The sequence below is a fragment of the Alexandromys fortis genome, unplaced genomic scaffold, assembly GCF_014885135.2.
Source record: "Alexandromys fortis isolate MF-2015 unplaced genomic scaffold, M_Fortis_MF-2015_v1.1 scaffold_46, whole genome shotgun sequence".
NCBI lineage: Eukaryota > Metazoa > Chordata > Mammalia > Rodentia > Cricetidae > Alexandromys > Alexandromys fortis.
In genome coordinates this window covers 3,572,847-3,590,999 of record NW_026067919.1, presented here as the reverse complement: position 1 = coordinate 3,590,999, position 18,153 = coordinate 3,572,847, and the positions used below count along the sequence as shown (strand labels likewise).

Here is an 18,153-nt window from a genome sequence, read left to right as displayed (position 1 = left end):
AACCTTGGGAAACTCTGTGTAGACTGGAGGTCCCAGTAGTCAGAGGTGATGAGAGGAGAAACATGACATTGGAGAATCCTTATGAGCCAATAAGCAGTCAAACAGCAGACATCCAGAAGCTTCCTTTACTCAGAATGCCCTAGAACTCTGACTATGGTAATACCAAGGAATTTCCCTGTGAAAAACCGTATGACTATCCCAACACATTAAGAAGAGGCCCTGTAAGAACAGGACATGACTCCATCCTTTTGTGTTCCTTATTCAACCCTACTCAACAGTCAATAGACAAACAAGAAGTATACTTCTGGAACATAATGAAAAATGCTTAGTTATTTGTCAAAACAGAGTTTTTTATTACTTTTACCATAAACTGGTATGGTAGTTAGACTAGGAATGGCCCCTAGAGGTTCACATATTAGAATACTTGACCACCATAGGGAGGCACTGCTTGAGAGGAATGAAGAAATGTGACCATTTAGAAGGAAATATGTCATTGGGGGTTGTAGAGAGCTGCGTGGAACCGCGCCTTAAAGATGGCTCTGGCTTCCGCCCTCCGCGATCCCGAAAGCCAGTGCTCTCAGTGAAAAACAACACCATATATGGCAGAGGCCAGACTCTTGCGATCATCACCCAAAGATCGCAAGCTGCTTGCGTGAGCGTGGACCAATGAACGGTGCCCACGTGGCTATCCAGGGTTGGTTGCCCAGGCCTACTTAAGGGCTGGGGGAGGTTTGCCCAGAGAGAGAGATATCTTCGATTGTAAAAAAAAGGTCCTGAATAAAACTGCAGTGAGAAGAGCTCTGGTGTCGCGCCGTCATCCTTGCAGTCGAGGGTGGCCTTGACAGGGGGTGAGCTTTGGTCTTTCAAAAGTCCAAGGAAGCTTCATTCACCCTGTCCCACCATTCTTCCTGCTACCTGTGAATCCAGATGTAGACCTCCCAGCTATGATGTCTGACTGTGTGCCACCATGCTTCCTGCCAAAGGTACTAAATCTTTGAGACTATAAGCAAGCTCCAATTATATGTTTTCTTTGATAAAGATTGCCATGGTCATACTGTCTCTTCAAAGAATTGGACACTAGGACATGTAATTTGGATTTTTCTTATTTATTTCTTATTTCCCATTTTTTCCAGACATGGTCGTACTATATAAGATAGTTCTGGTTGGCAATGAACTTAAAATTTTCCTGTATCATTCCCCTAAATACTAAGACTAAATGCAATTTCACTTAGTGTCTTTTGGTTTGTCTAAAGAAGTTTTCAATAAGTTATATATATTCTATAACAAACTCCAAAAATTCAAAAAGGCCAAAGCTTGCCTATGTGGCATTGTACATCTCCTTCTGTTTCTGCCTTCGGCAGAAGCACAGCATTATGGGTAAAATTTCAGGAATGTTTTAAGTCAATGACTTCACTGGCAATACTACATTCCTTTGCACATTGGGCAACCTTTAGCAAGAACTGCCATTTAACTTCATAGCCAGAAAATACATGTTTTCATAGCTTTAAAGTCATTTCTCCTGTTTGTTGCCTGGTAAAATGTCATGAATATGAAATGGCTAAATCCTAAATATGCACAGGAATGCACAAGTTATTTTTATCAAGTAAGCCAACCCAATCATTCACTGCATGGTCCTGCAAACGTATTTCTAAACTACAGTGCCAGCATGTTGTGTAATTAGGATGTCTGCAGTGGTAAGGATTGCCACCATTGCCCAGATCTGAGGTAAAAAGCACATCTATTGGCCATGTGGCTTTCTAGCAGTGGAAGCATGAGAAGCTCAACTTGAAAATAATTTAAAGGAGCATGAAGTTAGTGGTGAGCATGTGATATCTCTTTCATAGGCAGGTGGGACAAGGAGGAGGCTTGTGGAAGCCAGTTTTTGCTCACTACAGGAAAATAGCAAAAGCATCCACTTAGAGAAGGTATGTGTGGGCTTGTGCTTTTGGAGATCTCAGTCTTTCATTGAATGGTTTCATGGCCTCAGGGATTTTTGATAACTAAGGATTTCATGGCAGGAGCAATTTCGGTAAAGTCATTATTTCACCGGCAGAGAAGGACAACAAACAAAGAAGACAAGAACCTACAACCTCCTCCGTGAACATACTCCCAGTGACCTAAAGACCTTCCATTAGACCCACCTTTCTTCCCAGCAGAGTGTTTTTAATTATTGTTTGAAATTTTCACACTTTGTATTTTGATCTTGTCCCCTCCTCCAGCTCCTGTTGGTACCCTTCCAATGTTCTCCTCCCAATTCCATGTCCTCTTTTTCCTTAAGTGACCTAGTCAGTCTAATTAGTACTGCCCCTGTATGCATGGGTGTGGTAGGCCCTACCTATGAAAGATTGTGCTACTTTCACAATTACCACATCAGAAAAAAAGAACCTTTAACACACAAGCCTCTGAGAATTTAGGAAGGAATAAGTCTGCACTGTGTGTGGGTTTGTGTGCATGCATTCTTGAGTATATGTGACCTGTGCATGTTGGTACACCTGGTGGCCGGAAAAGGGGAGTAGGTCCCTTGGAACCAGGGGGAAGCACTATGTAGATGCTTCTAATGGAACCTGGATCCTCTGTAAAAAGAGCAAACGCTCTTAACCAGTGAACCATTGAAACTCTCTTTCTTTAGTGTCAAATTCAAACTGCAGAGCACAGAGAATGAATAATAATAAAGCTGTGAACACTGAGCATGGCTAAGTAGCTTACATGAGTTCTGTATATGGATTAAGTCTCCACATATTTTTTTGGCCTGTATTATCCCAGGGCTTCTTGAAGGCAGAATCCAGGTCTTGCTCCTAGCTACATTATCAATATCTAATTCACAGTGATCAATGAGAACCAGTGGAGGTATTAGGCATTAATTTATATCAAGCAGAAAGCATGATTTTTTTCATGTCAGAAAATTTCTGTTTCCAGACTGTTGATGAGATCCTGTAGTCCTCTTCTACCAACTGTACAAGGTTTATCCATGTCTCTGTGTTCCCAGTCAAAGAAGGAAAAGCCATGTTGTCTTCATTTGAGCACCCTATTTACAGTATGTCCTTTTTTAAGGGTTCCTGCAAGCCTTCCATGTGCCCAATAACTTTTAGGCAACTTTCTCTTTCTCTTCCCTTAGTTTACCTTTGTTACCATAGAAGAAAAAATTCCTAGGGATTTTAGGAATGATGAATCTTTTCAAGTGTCTTAAAACTTTGTAAAGTCCACTTTCTAACAGCAATATTTTGTGCTCATTAAAACTTGGAGAGAGCTAGAATGAATAGTCAATGTCCCATGCAATTAAGTAACAAATCTGCCCAAATTAGTCATCAGTTTGAGTGACAAGCCATTTCAAAGGTTTCTCTTTTCAAGTATGTAGAGGAAAACAAAATCAAAATTAGCGGAACAACTTCAACGTTCAAGAGGACTTTCTTTTTAAAGGCATCTTCTATAAAGTTTGTGTCTGTCTCATGCACGGTTAAAGGGGCTTTCTGTTCACTTGGAAGAACTGGGTCTTCATGGCCTTGTGGATTTACTAATCAGCTCCAGAGAGCTTCTAAGTAGGCAAAGCAGAAATGTTTGTTCCAATTTTGTATTCAGTGGCATGGAATGCAAACCGAATAAGCACAATGCCAAATGGTGACACCTTTGCAGAAGGAATGAAAAGAAGCAGCTGAAACTGCTTCGCCAATTCCCAGATAAGTGCTTGTAGCTGTGCTTCTGCAAACATTGCTCCCACAATATCTGACTCTTAAAAACTATCATATCTTCAAATAACACCATTAAAGACTGAGATGTGAGAGACACAGATCAGAGAAGACAGCTTTCCAGCCCAATGCATATTCTCATAAGAAGATATCTTATTTGAGAATAAATATTAAATTACTTCTAGTTCATTCTACTAGGCTGCATTATGGACAGATTTTGATGAAAATCCTTATTACCCAAATATGCTTGTATCATTTGTTTGGATTAGGAATACATTTCTAAGTATTAGAAATAAATCAGGAACATTTTCTGAAAGGCCATTAGCTTTTCTCCAGCAGCCCAAAGCTGCAGAGTTAACACTCAGTGTTGTGGACACAATTTTGGCTTTCAATATTATCTCTTCTCAGTGGGAAAAAGAGATAACTATTATTTGGATAAAGAAGAAATATCCTTTTCCCCTCAGCTTGGGTGTTTCTGAAGAGAGCTATTATTTAAACCTACAACTAGTTCCAGAGTAAGATGAGAAGATTTGTGTTGTTCTCCAGCTAGGTAGAGGGACAGTAGAGAGACCCAAGGTGAACAGGACTTTCTCTAAGTGCATCAAAAAAAAATCAGGAAAAAAACGCTACACCATTAAATGGACTAAATGAACTTAGAAATCTTCATTTTCCTAGCACTATAAGCCATCAGTGAAAGACTATGTGTAATCCTATTAGCCTATATTTTAATCAATCGATGTGGTTACTATGGAAAAAGGAGAATATGGCCACTGTTTATCCTAGAGCAGGCATAAATCTGAGCTCTAGACATGCAATTCAGGATTTTATTTCATCACTAAACTCCTAACATTTTGAAAGGCTATAAATAGTGGGGGTATGGCTCATGACCCCTTCATGACTACATCCTTTTAGAGATTACACAGTAGATGATAAGTAAGAAATGGCACCACAAGACAAGAAAGCAGAATTAGAGTCAGTACAGCTCTGAATTCTGTCATTTGTTCTTTGAAATCCAAGAGAACAGGGTGACATATGAAATGAAGACTTCTATTTTCAGTACTGGGAATTGAAGCCAAAACATCTGACTGGCTTGTAGTTCCTGACCAAATTAAGATTTGATTTTAAGATCTGTTTTACTCTGATAACAGACCTACAACCCATAGGGCTAGAGAGTTTAGATAGAAGAAAAGTCAGGAACACATGGATCTCCCTCGAATGGATAAAAAAGAATAGATTTTTTGCGTGGACTGGGGAAGGTTGAGGGCAGGAATTAGAGGATCAGGTGGTAAAGTGAGGAAAAGTAGAGTTGAGAAAGAGAATGTGGGAAGAGACATATGAAACTAAGGAGAGATGATGTGGAAACCTAGTATAGTGGAAACACCCTAAAATATATGATGGCAATCTTAATGAGGTCTCTAATAGTGCCACATACAGAATACCACCTGGCCATCTCCTATCACCAAACAAGGCATCTAATATCGAAACTAGGTTCTATTCAATTGATTTCTTAGTCAAGGTGGTCCCATGGATGTACCCCAAAATCTCAAGCTGTTGCCAAGACATTCGATTTCTTCTGAAAACTGACAGCAGGGTGACATGGCCAACCACAGCACCTACACAATTCATTAAACATGGAAAAGTTGAGCTTGTCCTACATGGGGCCTTCACCAGGCTACCAAAAGAGAAAAGTAAATACCAACCCAACCACAAAGCCTTTGACCTACAATCTGTCCTGCAAGCAATGTATGCTAAGGCAATAATAAAATAAATATTGTGGAAATAACACACCAATACCTAATTTGACTTAGGGTCCAGGCCACAAGATGGAACCCATACTTGACACTACTTAGTTGACTAAGACCCTGAGACGAGATAACCCAGAGACCTAGAGTAAATCCAAAAACTACTGATCTAAAAATAGGAGAAAAACATCAATAAAAAAGCATCAATAAAAGTGGTATTCTGCCGTACTTATAGATCAGTGCCTTATTCAGTTATCATCAAAGAAGCTCCGTCTTGCAGAAGATGAGAACAGAGACCCATAGCCAGACAACATGCAGAGAGAGAATCCTTTAAACACAAAGCTTTACATGGCATGTCTCCATCAAATGCCTTCCTTCTGAGCTTGGGGAATCCCACTGAAGAGGAGGCAGCAAGATGGTAAGAACCAGAGGGGATGGGGGACACTAGGAGAACAAAGCCCTCCAAATCAACTCAACAGGAGTCATATGAGACTCGCAGAGACTGAAGCAGCAAGCACAATGCCTGGGTGGCTCTGTAGCAGGTCCTCTGTATATGTCCTATAACTTCCAGCTTAGTAATTCTAATGGAACTCCTTGAGCATGTGAAGAAGTCAGTCTCTGATTCTTGTGCCTGCTCATGAGGCTCTCTTTCTTCTGTTTGGTTGCCTTATCTGGTCTTGTTGTAATGATTTTGTTTTATTTTACTATATTTTATTTTGTCAAAAAATAAGTGGAAAGCTAAAACCCTATTTATTTTATTCTACTGTGTGTGTGCTGTGTGTGTGCAGGTGCACATGCGTGTATGTACATGTGAGTAATCCAGAAGAGGCCATTGGATCCCCCGAAGCTTGAAATTTGTTGTACTACACACTAGATTCTACTCCAACGCCAGAGCAGGAAGCACTGTCAATGATTGAGCCATCTCTGCCCAGCTTTCGGGCCCTTAAATATTTAACAGTTTTTGCCTACTGACTCCAGCAGCCCTCACTGCAAAACAGCTAAATGAAGCAGCTTGTGCTGTCTGCTTTCCCTTTGTCCTTTCTTTTTCCTAGTCCCCTACCTTTGACCCTTCTGCTCTCAACTGTTTGCATTCAGATCTCTACCTCAGGACCTGCTACTCTATGAAGTCAAATTAAAATACTCTGCAGCAATCCTGTGCTGATTCCTTTAACTCTACATCCATTCCAGCAGAAGTGTGCTGCATATGGAGGCTTTCTTCATTACACCCACCCCTTAGATTTCCCTATAGAAGACTGCACACAAAAGACCCCAGAAGCTGCTCATGTGTGACCATGCAGCTGGAGAATGGATATGGACACCACTATATGACTTAGATGCACAGAGGCTAAAGTCAAGAGTCTGTGACCTCTTGACACTGTTGTAGTTAACAAAAATAGAGCAAGTCAGAGATCAAATACAGTGTGTGCTAGGGAGGAATCAACAGTCACTGGCTATTTTTGTCTTCTTCCTTCACCACTTCTAGTCCAAGGGCAGAACAAGATCTAAACGAGCCGGAGTATCTGGTGGCACTTTCTAAATAGAAACATCTCTCTGATTCAGTAAGGAAAATAAAAGGAAGAGGAGTAGCTGCAGTGGTCAGCACAGGCTGCTCTTCCCAAGAGAACAGTCCTATACAGGGACATGAGGAACAAGTCCTGCTAAAACTCAAATGAAATTCTTCCAGCCATCCTCCAGTTTCTCAGCAGAAGACACCAAGGGTCCTTTCTCTGTCTTTTCCCAAAAGGACACCTGTCCAGGCCCCAAGTTAAAATCTTGGAATCCTAGGTGTTGCCTGGATAAATACACATGTAATGCTTCTTGAGACATTTTGATACACAAAGTGGAAATGAGGACCACACAATTGGAACATAAAAATAATAACCTCGTGTGATTCAATGAAACATGATTCCTTTGCCCCTAAATAAGAGAATTCTTAGAAAAATTCAATGTGTCCCCAAATCTTTCAAACCACACAGGCATGGCTGGCTTGAATTTTTAACTCTCATTGCACTGAATGATCACATGTTTGAGTAGCAAGTGGGTCCTGATGGTGTTCACTAACTTTGATGTCTACACATCAAGGTGGACCTGCATGTTGTAGATGCTGACTTGGGGCAGAAAGCTTTTCTGTGTATTTATCTCATGAACTCTGCTGACGGCAGCTGAGGGACTCACGCTCCATTTGCAATCACTTCTCAGAGCATGGGGTCTAAACTTCAGTGCCACCTGCGTAGCACTGGCACTTCTCAGAGGTGACACTTCCATCAGTAACGTGAAACGAAGGCATGAACAACAATGATGCCATCTACTATGTTCATTGACAGAACCTGGCTTGTCATTTTAGGGTAAGCCAGAATTTTAAGGTAAGGTTGATCTTGGCAGTCACCTAAGGTTTGAGAGAAAAGCTCATGTGTTTAAGTATGTATGCACAAATAAAAAGAATCATATGCGTATATGGTCACACACATATGCACATATGTATATGTTAGCATGTATGCAAATATCTCACATATGCAAACAAAAAGAGAGCAATTGGATGGAGTCATAACTTGAAGGCCAGTTGTATCCTGATTCTTTATTTATCCTGTTTGCTTCTTTCTGATTTAAAAAGTTGGAAAAAATAAAAATAACTCACTAAAAATGCTTAAGTAAGAGAAAAAGGCTTGAATCATTGTTCTGCCAGTTTGTCCCATGATCATCTCTGTGCCCAGTCAAATTAATAATGTCTCCCTGGTCTACGTAGTAAAATCTCTGAAGTAGACTTGCACACATCACACTGATTTGGCTCAGGCATTGATATTAACCGCAGAAAACATGATAATAGATGTACCTGGGCAGCAGCAACACTAACTGGGTTGAGTTGCAAAGGTTCTCAACCTGTGGGTTTTGCCCCATTTGAGAGACACATATCCAAGATCCCACATATTCGATATTTACATTGTGATTCATAACAATAGCAAAATTACAGTTATGAAGGAGCAACAATATAATTTTGCGGTTGGGGGGTCACCACAATATGAGGAACTGTAGTAAAGGGTCAGCGTATTAGGAAGATTAAGAACCACTGAAATAGAGGCTTCATATGGAAGCAAGTGTATAGTAATAGAGAAACAATGATAGAAATTACATAAATACTAAACATATTCTGAAATGACATTTTACTTTATTTCTTGATGCTTCCCACGCACACACACCTACACCCACACAACAGCACACACACTCTTGACCTCAAGCCATGGAAACCTTCCCTTGTCCCCACGTAAATGATATTTTGCCTGTCGTTTTTATGTTTTACTGGCTGGTGGATTCCATGTAATAATTGTAACAGTTTTCTGTTACTGCTGGTTCCCCTGCTGCAAATGAGCTAATCTGTTCAGAGGAAGATAATTGCAGAGCAGTTGAGATAAAAAGGAAAGGCCTGCATCTCACCGCTGTTGTGAGCCTCCAGCTGCGAGGCAGAGTTCACAGCCACCTTGCATAGCGAACAGTAAAGCAGCCTCTTTGCCTTTTCTTCCTCAGTCTCTGTGGAGGGACTTGAGCTGTTGCCAGTGGCTGCCACCGCTGTGGGGCTTTTCTCCGGTTTAGAGATCTTGGTTGTTACGGTGTTGTTCTTGTGCATTTCCACATTTGTCGTTGATATCACTGTCGTCCCTGTGGTACTGTCTGTATTCGAGACAGAACAGGAGAAAGAGTTAGAAAATAATGGCAGCATCTCTCCCTACTCAGAAACACATCACTAATGTAATAATCTACTAAAAATGATAACAGTATGTAGCCAGAACGGTTTGACATCCTGACATCCATCACAAATGACCACAATTAATTTCACACATTAAAATATGTTAGATGATGCCTCAAAACATACACAAGTACAGTTAGAAACTAACTTTTTGCTCCAGAATAGGCATAACACAAATTTCTCTGAACACACTGCCTCCCTGGAGGAACTGTGATAGTAAGTATCCTTCTTTATATACACGTTTCAATGCCAGTAGTTTTTAAGATAAAGATACAGAAAGAATACTCTTCACTGTTTTCCTTTTTCTTAGTTCCTGTCTTCCTATCTTCCTAATACATGCATTTCTTTATTTCAATAATAGTATAGATCCTTTGGTACACACTCAGGAAAAAGTTTACAGGATGTTAGTGTCACAATTGTTGTGTTCAGTTCAGCAACTCATTGAAATCATGACTGTATTCATAAAGAATTCTAACTCAGTACCCGGTACCAAAATCACCGATATAAAAAATAAGTGAAATTCTAGTCTGAATATTTATTAAAGGCTTGCTCTGTTTCAGCATGTGTGCAGGAAATTCATGGCAGGTGTAGTCAATCAAAGACACTACTCTCAAGGCATCCCAGGCTTGTCATACCACGTTAGTATTTCAAGAAGTTGACGACCATGAAATGCTTGATGTATTGTAACCCAACAACCCTCTCACTCCAAGTTCTGATACTAAATCTCGAGAGATCAACCTTCGAAGTGCAACCACCTCACCCTAACTTTCCTCAGAGACACACTAAATTCCCTGAATGTATGCCAATCAGCATATCAGTAACATTCATCATACCCAATGATTGTTAACAAATAAAATCTGTTCTTGGGTACTACCTAAGCTCATATTTTTTTCTGCCTCTCAGCTGATGCTTAGCCTCCCTAATACTCTCAGCCTACCTCTCCAGCTGCTCTTAGTTTGCTCTTCCACAAGTCGTCATAGACTGCCATGGTCACTGTTTCATGCCATAATAAAAAGTCTGAAGAAAAATGCATTTGTCGGTGGGTATAAGGGACAGTGATCTGTTTGTAATGGTGTATGGTATGGGTAAATATATATGATGTGTGTGCATGTTTGTGTGTGTGTGTGTGTGTGATGTGAACCTGCATATACACCAGGATGACAGGTGTTGTTCCTTAGGTGCCAACACCCTTGTTTTTGGAGACAGGTTTTCACTGATCTGAAGCTTCTCAAGTAAATAAGACCAGTTGGACAAGGAACCCCAGTGACCTGCTCATCTCTGCTTCTACACCAGTGCAACTACAAATATGTGGCACCATTCTCAGCTATTTTATGTACGTTCTGGGGGTCAAACTCAGGTCCTCATGCTTGCACAGCAGGCACCTAACAGACTGGGCTGAACATCAGCCCTCTGTAGCTCATATTGTGATGTATTTACTTAGGTGTAGGACTATGGACCAAGGCTGTTTGTCAGTTACAAGATGAAAAATGGGCTTTTCTTAGGGCTGTTCTATAAAAAGATGCAACTAGATCTAGTTTCCTTCAACTGACTTTCACACCCTTTAATCACTTATTTATCAATAAGTCTCTTCCAGTGGAAGGGAAACTATTTCCCAATTAGTTACATATTTTTAAAGGGTCATCTGTGAATTAGTACCTCATGGGCAAAGAAAAACTAAATCTTTCTAACTTTTGCTTCTGAATACAGGTAGGCGTTCTTTCTTTCTTCTTCTAATTTGTATTTATGTGTATACATGGTGTATGTGTGTGTGTTTGTGTTTGTGTGTGTGTGTGTATTTATGTGTGTGCCCCACATGTATACATACACTTGTGGAGGCCAGACTAATGGATTGGATTCCCTGGAGCTGGAATTGCAAGTGGCTCTGAACTTTCAGACCTGAATGAGAGGAACCAAGTTTGATTTCTCTGCCTGTGCAGTAATTGCCCTGACCCACTGAACATCTCTCCGGTCCCAAGATGTCCATCTTCTGATTAGCTTTCACTAGCCCAATAAATTCCCATTATTGAAAACCAGATAATAGCTCCAAAATGTCTCTAAGAGTCTAGAAGTAGCAAAAAACCAGTAGCTTTCAGATAGGTCTATAACTGTTCAGTTTACCAACAAACAAAAACGATTTAAAACACTTGTCTCTAAAATTATCACCAGCATTGAGTTTACCAAGGGTTTATATTATAAAATGAATTTTATGTACTTCTCAAACCATTTCATTTTGCCTTTTCTTGAGCTACAGACATCAGAAATCTCCAGAATTTAAGGAAATGATACAGGGCCTCACAGTAGGACAGAGGGAAGCAGGGTGAAATACTTCATGAAATGTATAAATTGGAAATTTAATAAAAGAGGGAGACGTTAATGGCAATCTTTGCCATGACTGTGATTGTCCATGGTAAGATCACAAGCAGTTCTGAGCTACAATCACTGAATTTCCTTTGCATTCAGTTCTATGGGGAGTGAGGATTGTAACTACCATACTTTAAACCCACTGTGTCAGTACAGTGAAGTCAGAATGCATTGGTGTAGACATGTATTTCAGGGAATGACCATGGGAAAGATTTCCCTGGTAATATCCTCCTTCTAAGAGCACTTCCTATGGACCAGTATATTTCTTTTTATATATGGATCTAAAAAGGGTACATAACACAGACCATATTAATCCTAAAACAATGTTCTTATTTACAGTCACATTTGTAATTTAAAAAATGCAGTCATGGCTCTTCCAATCCCCCCCCCCCCAATAACTGTACTAGTCTTTTCTACTGCATCTAGAGGGCAGTGCTCATTTATCCCTGCTGTGGAATAATGTTCTTGTACCTTGCAAAGATTTGCCACTCATATTGGTTTACTAAAATGCTAATTGGCCAATAGCCAGGCAGGAAGTATAGGCAGGGCAACCAGAGCAGGAGAATTCTGCGAAGAGGAAGGGTTCAGTCTGTAATTACCACCTAGACACAGAGGAAGCAAGATGAACATGCTGCACTAAGAAAAGGTACCAAGCCACGTGGTTAAACATACATAAGACTTATGGGTTAATTTAAGTCATAAGAGCCAGTCAGTAATAAACCTGAGGTAATCACCCAAACAGTTTATTATTAATATAAGTCTCTGTGTGTTTCTTTGGAACTGACTGGTTGCAGGACCAGGTGGGATGGAAACCTCCAACTACATATTCCAAAAACACTGTAAGGTGACAAGTGCCAGGCTCTGTGCTTAGGACTTAGTAAAGCCTTCACACCTGATGGAGACTCCTCACTTGAAACAGTATCTGGGAATTCATCACTAAATGCTTAACTTCCAACTATTTTGACTACATAGTTGAGAATGTGTTTGTTGTTTTTTAAGCTTACAAAAATTGATAAAGACACAAAACTATATTTTTCTAATTTTAAATTTAATGTGTAGATCTTGGGTTCATAAGGGAAGACTCCTATTCATTTATAAAAAGACACTTGTTTTCTCTTTGTTTTTCTCCAGTAAAGTGACATTTACTCAAATCAATAAATTAACCTAAAATTATACTGCATTAAGAGAAAATTGACTAGTCTATATTTGGTAATAAAATCAGCATAGAAGTTTTTTTTACAACATGATACATTAAATCACCAATTATACATAATTCTTATTTACCCATTAAAAGAATGTTCAGGTCTAGTGATAGCTCAGTGAGTAAAGGCATGTCTCACCAAGACTTAGAACCCATGTTAAATCTCTGTGTCCCATACAATTTAAGGACAGAACTACATCTCTCTGGTTGTCTTCTGACCTATATATGTGTGCCATGACATCACACAGACAGAAAAAAAGACAGGCAGACAAATGGGCAGAATGACAGAGACACACAAACACACACACACACACACACACACACACACACACACACATAATAGAACGGAGAGAACAATATTCAAGGCAGAACAGTTCCCCAGCACACCAAATGGTGAGATCCACCTGAGGTCCTTTATCCTTGAAATCCACAGTCTCCATTGAGTCTCAGAAAATAAACTGAAAGTCCGAGGCACCCCATTTACTTCCTAATCAGTGATCTTCTATACTATCAAGGTTGTAATGGCAAAGGATGTCTTAGAAATTGTATCAGTGCAGGATGTTCAAGGAGACATGATGACTGAGTGACAAGATACAGTAGTGATTCAAACAAACAACCTCTCTCCGACACCCCATGCCTCATAAGTCAGAATGAGACAGAAGCTTTAGGAAATTGCTCATCAATGTGAGTTCATTAGTTTTAAGGAACAAATCACAGCAGCACTGTGAAATACTGATAAGGGGAATTTGGTAAAGAGCCTGGAGGGTTGGTGCTATTTTCTAACATCTATTTCTAAATCTAAATTTAAAATTCAAGTCTATTAAATGCAAGGAAGAGGACTTGCCAACAAAAGTGCAGTACAATCAGAGGCACATCCAGAGCTATAGAACCCAGTTCTCAGTCTGGAGATAAGTTAACTTCAGGACATTTTCTGCGGTCAAGCTGTGCTCTCGAGTGGAAACTCAGACTTGGTATTTCATAGCCTACTTCTAAATTTGAGCCTGCCATTGTACTCTGGAATGACTCATGTCTTTAAACTCCATTTCATCAACATTTCATATTAAGCAGTTAATTTCAGCATTAAGACACTGTGGGTAGCAAGGTCATTAGATATAGGTCATGCGCTTAGTGGTGGAAGGGATACACTCAAAACTTCAAACACTAAACTCTCACAAATCTAGCTTGTCACTTGCTCTGTTCATTTCTGTGCTGTTATTTTGCACAACCCAGGCACTTGATAAATACTTATGGAAAGAAGTGAAGGAAAGAACACGATTGAGCACGGTGAGGCACTTTTCAATGCATTTGTAGGGACTAACTAATCCAACTCATAAAAGCCTAAAAGATGCATATCATTCTTGTACCCAGCTTCTCAAAGAAATTGGGGCCTTGAAAACTGTTGGAAATTCCAATTCACAGATCAGTAGCAGGTAGCACATTGGTCTGAATTCAGACTGTTTCAGTGGCACTTAGCCGACATTCATTTCTTTATTGACAAAATTGTGTATTGCAAAAGATTTCGAGTTAGTCATGATTCACCTTGAAATCTAAAAGATAAAATCTCAAACCTTTGATTTAAAATGCAAGTAGCCATAGTCTAAGTTAATCCCATAGTCTAAGTTAATCGTGACTGTCTAATTGTGCTTTTATGCACTGCTCAAATGCACTCAGACAAAGAGAGAAAGAGGAAAAGTTAAATCTGTCAAATCACACAGGTAAGAATCAGTTTACTGAATCTATAGCTAGGGAGCCTGCATGCGACCAAACTAGGCCCTCTGCACGTAGGTGACATCTGTGTAGCCTGGACTGTTTGGAGGACCTCAATCAGTGGGACCAGGATTTATCCCTGGTACATGAGCTGATTTGGGGGGGCTCATTCCCTATGGTGCCTTGCTCAGCTTTTATGCAGTGGGAAGAGTCTCGGTCCTGCCTCAACTGAATGTGGCAAGTATTGTTGACTCTCCATAGGAAGCTTTACCCTTTCTGAGGAGTGGAAGACAGGATGGCTTGGGGGTGTTGAGGAGAGAGGAACTGTGTTTGGTATACAAAAATATATATATATTTTTAAATCACAGTCAAGAAATCATGGTTTCTTTCCACCGCAAAATACAGAGAATGCGGGGGTAATGATTCACTCTTCCCAGTGTTCCCCAAAGGCTGTTCAAATTTCTTTGCACTGTTCAGCCAGTGTCTCTAGTAACAATATATGTGACAGGAAGCTGAAAGTAATGGGTGCGGTTCAGGCAGAAGAAAAATGGTATGAGCTTATATTGCTATGCTCTCTTTCTGCCAGGGCCCCACAGCAAATATTCATTAGTGCTACTGTCACTGTTTGGCTCTGCCATCCAAACAGGTTGTTGATACTTTGTGGAGTGGGCTTTAGTTGAAAATGAAAGGATCTATGTCAGGATTCATTTGCAGTCCCGTCTTCTATAAAAAAAAACATCCTAAATACGGATTTTTTTTTTTTTTTAATCTACGAAGCACTGCCCTCAACTTGAATTCTGTATAACAAAGCAGAGCAGACAAACTATTCAGATGTATTCCCCCGGGGACGTCAGAACTTCAGAACCAGAACCAAGTGTGGAAACATATCTGGGTCCCACCAGGTTCCTTAGAGGTACCAGGGATCAAAGCTGTGACACTCAGGTCATCATTACGTTATCCTGTGGACAGAGGAATCTGAATTGCATGTATTGTTCCTTTCTTCCTCATGAGAATTTCGTTCCCAGACTTGCCGACAGATAAATACTGAAACTCTTGAATATGCTGACATAATGAATTACAGGTTGCAGAAAGCTCTAGGTTCATCCTGGCACTGCTTAAAAGTGGCCCCCAATGGAACACAGCTATAACCAATACTGGGAAAGTTCAAAATCATTCTTTTTATTTAGAAAGTGTTAAGGCTGCCTAGTTAGATATATGGGACACTATCTAAGAAATGAAAGGAACAAAGTGAGAGAGGGGTGAGAGAGAAAAAGAGAATGAGAGAGAGGAGAGAGAGAGAGAGAGAGAGAGAGAGAGAGAGAGAGAGAGAGAGAGAAGATGTTTCATGACTAGAACAAAAACCCCCACTGAAGAGCTGTTGGCAGTCTATGGCTGCTGAGGAAGGAGAGTCAATATTTTGATATGTGTGTCCCCTAATAGGTTGACCATATTCCAGTAATATGTACATGGGCAGACTAATTGGACCCAATGATTATTAAAGACAAAACAAAACACCCATGAATTTGAGAGGGAAATGTGGCACGGGTATTAGAATAAAAGACAGAAGTAGGAATGACCAAGATATATTGTGACCATGTATGAATTTCTGAAGGAATAAATAAAATGCACTAAACAGAATCAGGCAAGGGAGAATGAAGCAAGGTTATTATGACTTTTAAGTCACCTTGTACAAGGTAGTGGGACACTGTTGCCAAATCAAAATAATAGAATAAAAGGGGCTTGGGCCAGGCAGCTAATAGTGGGGCTTCTGAGAAGTAGAGAGAGTGAAGGAGATTTGAACCATGCAGAGGGGAGAGTCTGTAGCTCTCACAAGCTTCAAAGAAACAGGTCCCATCAGAACCTGCCCAGTGTCTCTCAGGGAAGTTAGGAGAGTCCAGTCATTGACCAAGCACAGCTGAGCTCTATTTTGCATCTTCACACTGGATGAAATATCCTTGGCATTTCACAGGATCACACTAATCTGAATTGGGATTTCACCCAGTAAAAGGAGACTACACTGTCTAGGGAAATGTCCCCTTCCACACAACAGCAGCCAAAAAGTCAATGGAAGAAGCTAAGTTGAAAACGAGGGAAGTAAGCCAACTGTGCAGTGTTAAGGGTATGCACAGCTTCGCCTGATGTTTTGGCTAAAGTCCCAAATGTAAGTTACATGTAAATATTCTAAACCATAAATGGCAATGCCTCTATTAACATATGTGTTAAAATTCTCAGTTGGCCACAGGCTGTATGGTCTGGGCCACACACTGTTAGTGTTGGAAGGTACTCTGGTATGCAGAGCTGCTCATGGTTACCGTAGTTAAGGTACAGTCGTGGGGCTTTATTGAGGCTCCTTTCAGAATACAAGGACAGATATGCTTATTAGAAACTATTACGACATTTACTCCTTTTTAACTTTTTTCCCTTTTTAAAAACATATTCTTGTTTTCATATCCTAATCAAAGTTTCCCCTACCTTGCTTTTCCAAGTGTCCCCCTTCTCTCCCCTACCGATCCCATCCACTCTTCCTCCTCTGCTTCTCCTCAGATACAGGGTACCCCCTACTCCACTAAGGTTAGATGATCCAATCTAGTAGGAGGAAAGGGTTGCAAAATCAAGCAACAGAGTCAGAGACAGCCTCTGCTGTCACCGCTAGGAGCCCCACACAAAGACCAAGTTGCACAACGCTAGCATATATGCAGAGGGCATAGGTCAGTCCCATGTAGTTTTCCTAGATGTTGGTTCAGACTCTGTGAGCCCCTGTAATCCAAGTTACTTGATTCTGTGAGTTTTCTTGTGGTGCCCTTGACCCCTCTGTCTTCTACAATCCTTCCTCTCTTTCTTCGGCAGGTTTCCCTGAGCTCTAACTCTTGGTTGGCTGGGGGTCTCTGCATCTGTTTCCATCAATTGCTGGATGCAGCCTCTCTGATGACACTTGGGCTAGGCTACGAGTACTGAAGAATATAATTAGGAATCATTTCATTGGTTGTTTATTTTCTTTGCCTGTCATGTTTGGGTCTATCCCAGGTCTCTGGAGTATCCAGGCTCTGGGCCCTGGCCTTCAGCAGGGATCTCCCTCTCAGGGTATAAGTCTCCAGCTGGGCCAGACACTGGTTGGTCAGTTCTGCAATTTCTATGCCATCTTTACCCCAGCACATCTTGCAGACAGGACAAAATGTGGGTGAATTGGCGTCCTAGTCCTTCCCCTGGAAGCCTTGCATGGTTATAGGATGGTTCAGGCTCAGGATCTTCCATTACTAAGGCTCTTACCTGGGGTCACCCTCATCAATTCCTGGCACTTTCCATTGCTCTGGGTTTCTATTCATTCCAGGGATGCCCCATGACATTTGCTTTATTACAGATAATTTTTCCTCTCTCATTTCTTTGGAATCAGATGGAATAGTGCCTAGGGTAAAAGCCTTCGTGAACCTTCCTACCTCTCTTAATTCTCTGGCATCCTCTGGGTTGATAATAGAAAGACAAGCCATGTAGGAGGACTTCATCACATCAGAATTACAGCTTCTTAGAGTTAATGATGACGCTTTTCTTCATATGGTTCCTGTTTCAATATACCACAGTTAGCCCTGAATCTGATAGATAAGTGATGATGTCATCAGATATGTGACGTTAGCCTTATCTCAGCCTTTCAAAGAATGCATTTCTATCTTTGTCAAGGGCTCAACCAAAAGCTGAGCAGCAGTATACAACAGCACACCTGTGGCC

The 18,153-nt window shown here is 40.6% G+C and overlaps 1 protein-coding gene across 3 annotated transcripts in view; it reads right to left on the bottom strand.

Moving 5' to 3' along the window:
- Positions 1–18,153, bottom strand: part of Znf385d (zinc finger protein 385D) — a 716,416-nt gene that overhangs the window by 14,325 nt on the left and 683,938 nt on the right. For all 3 annotated transcript variants that reach the window (XM_050140572.1, XM_050140575.1, XM_050140573.1), the window contains one exon: positions 8,855–9,088. In XM_050140572.1, coding sequence (XP_049996529.1) covers positions 8,855–9,088 — 234 coding nt within the window. The remainder of the gene's footprint in view (positions 1–8,854; positions 9,089–18,153) is intronic.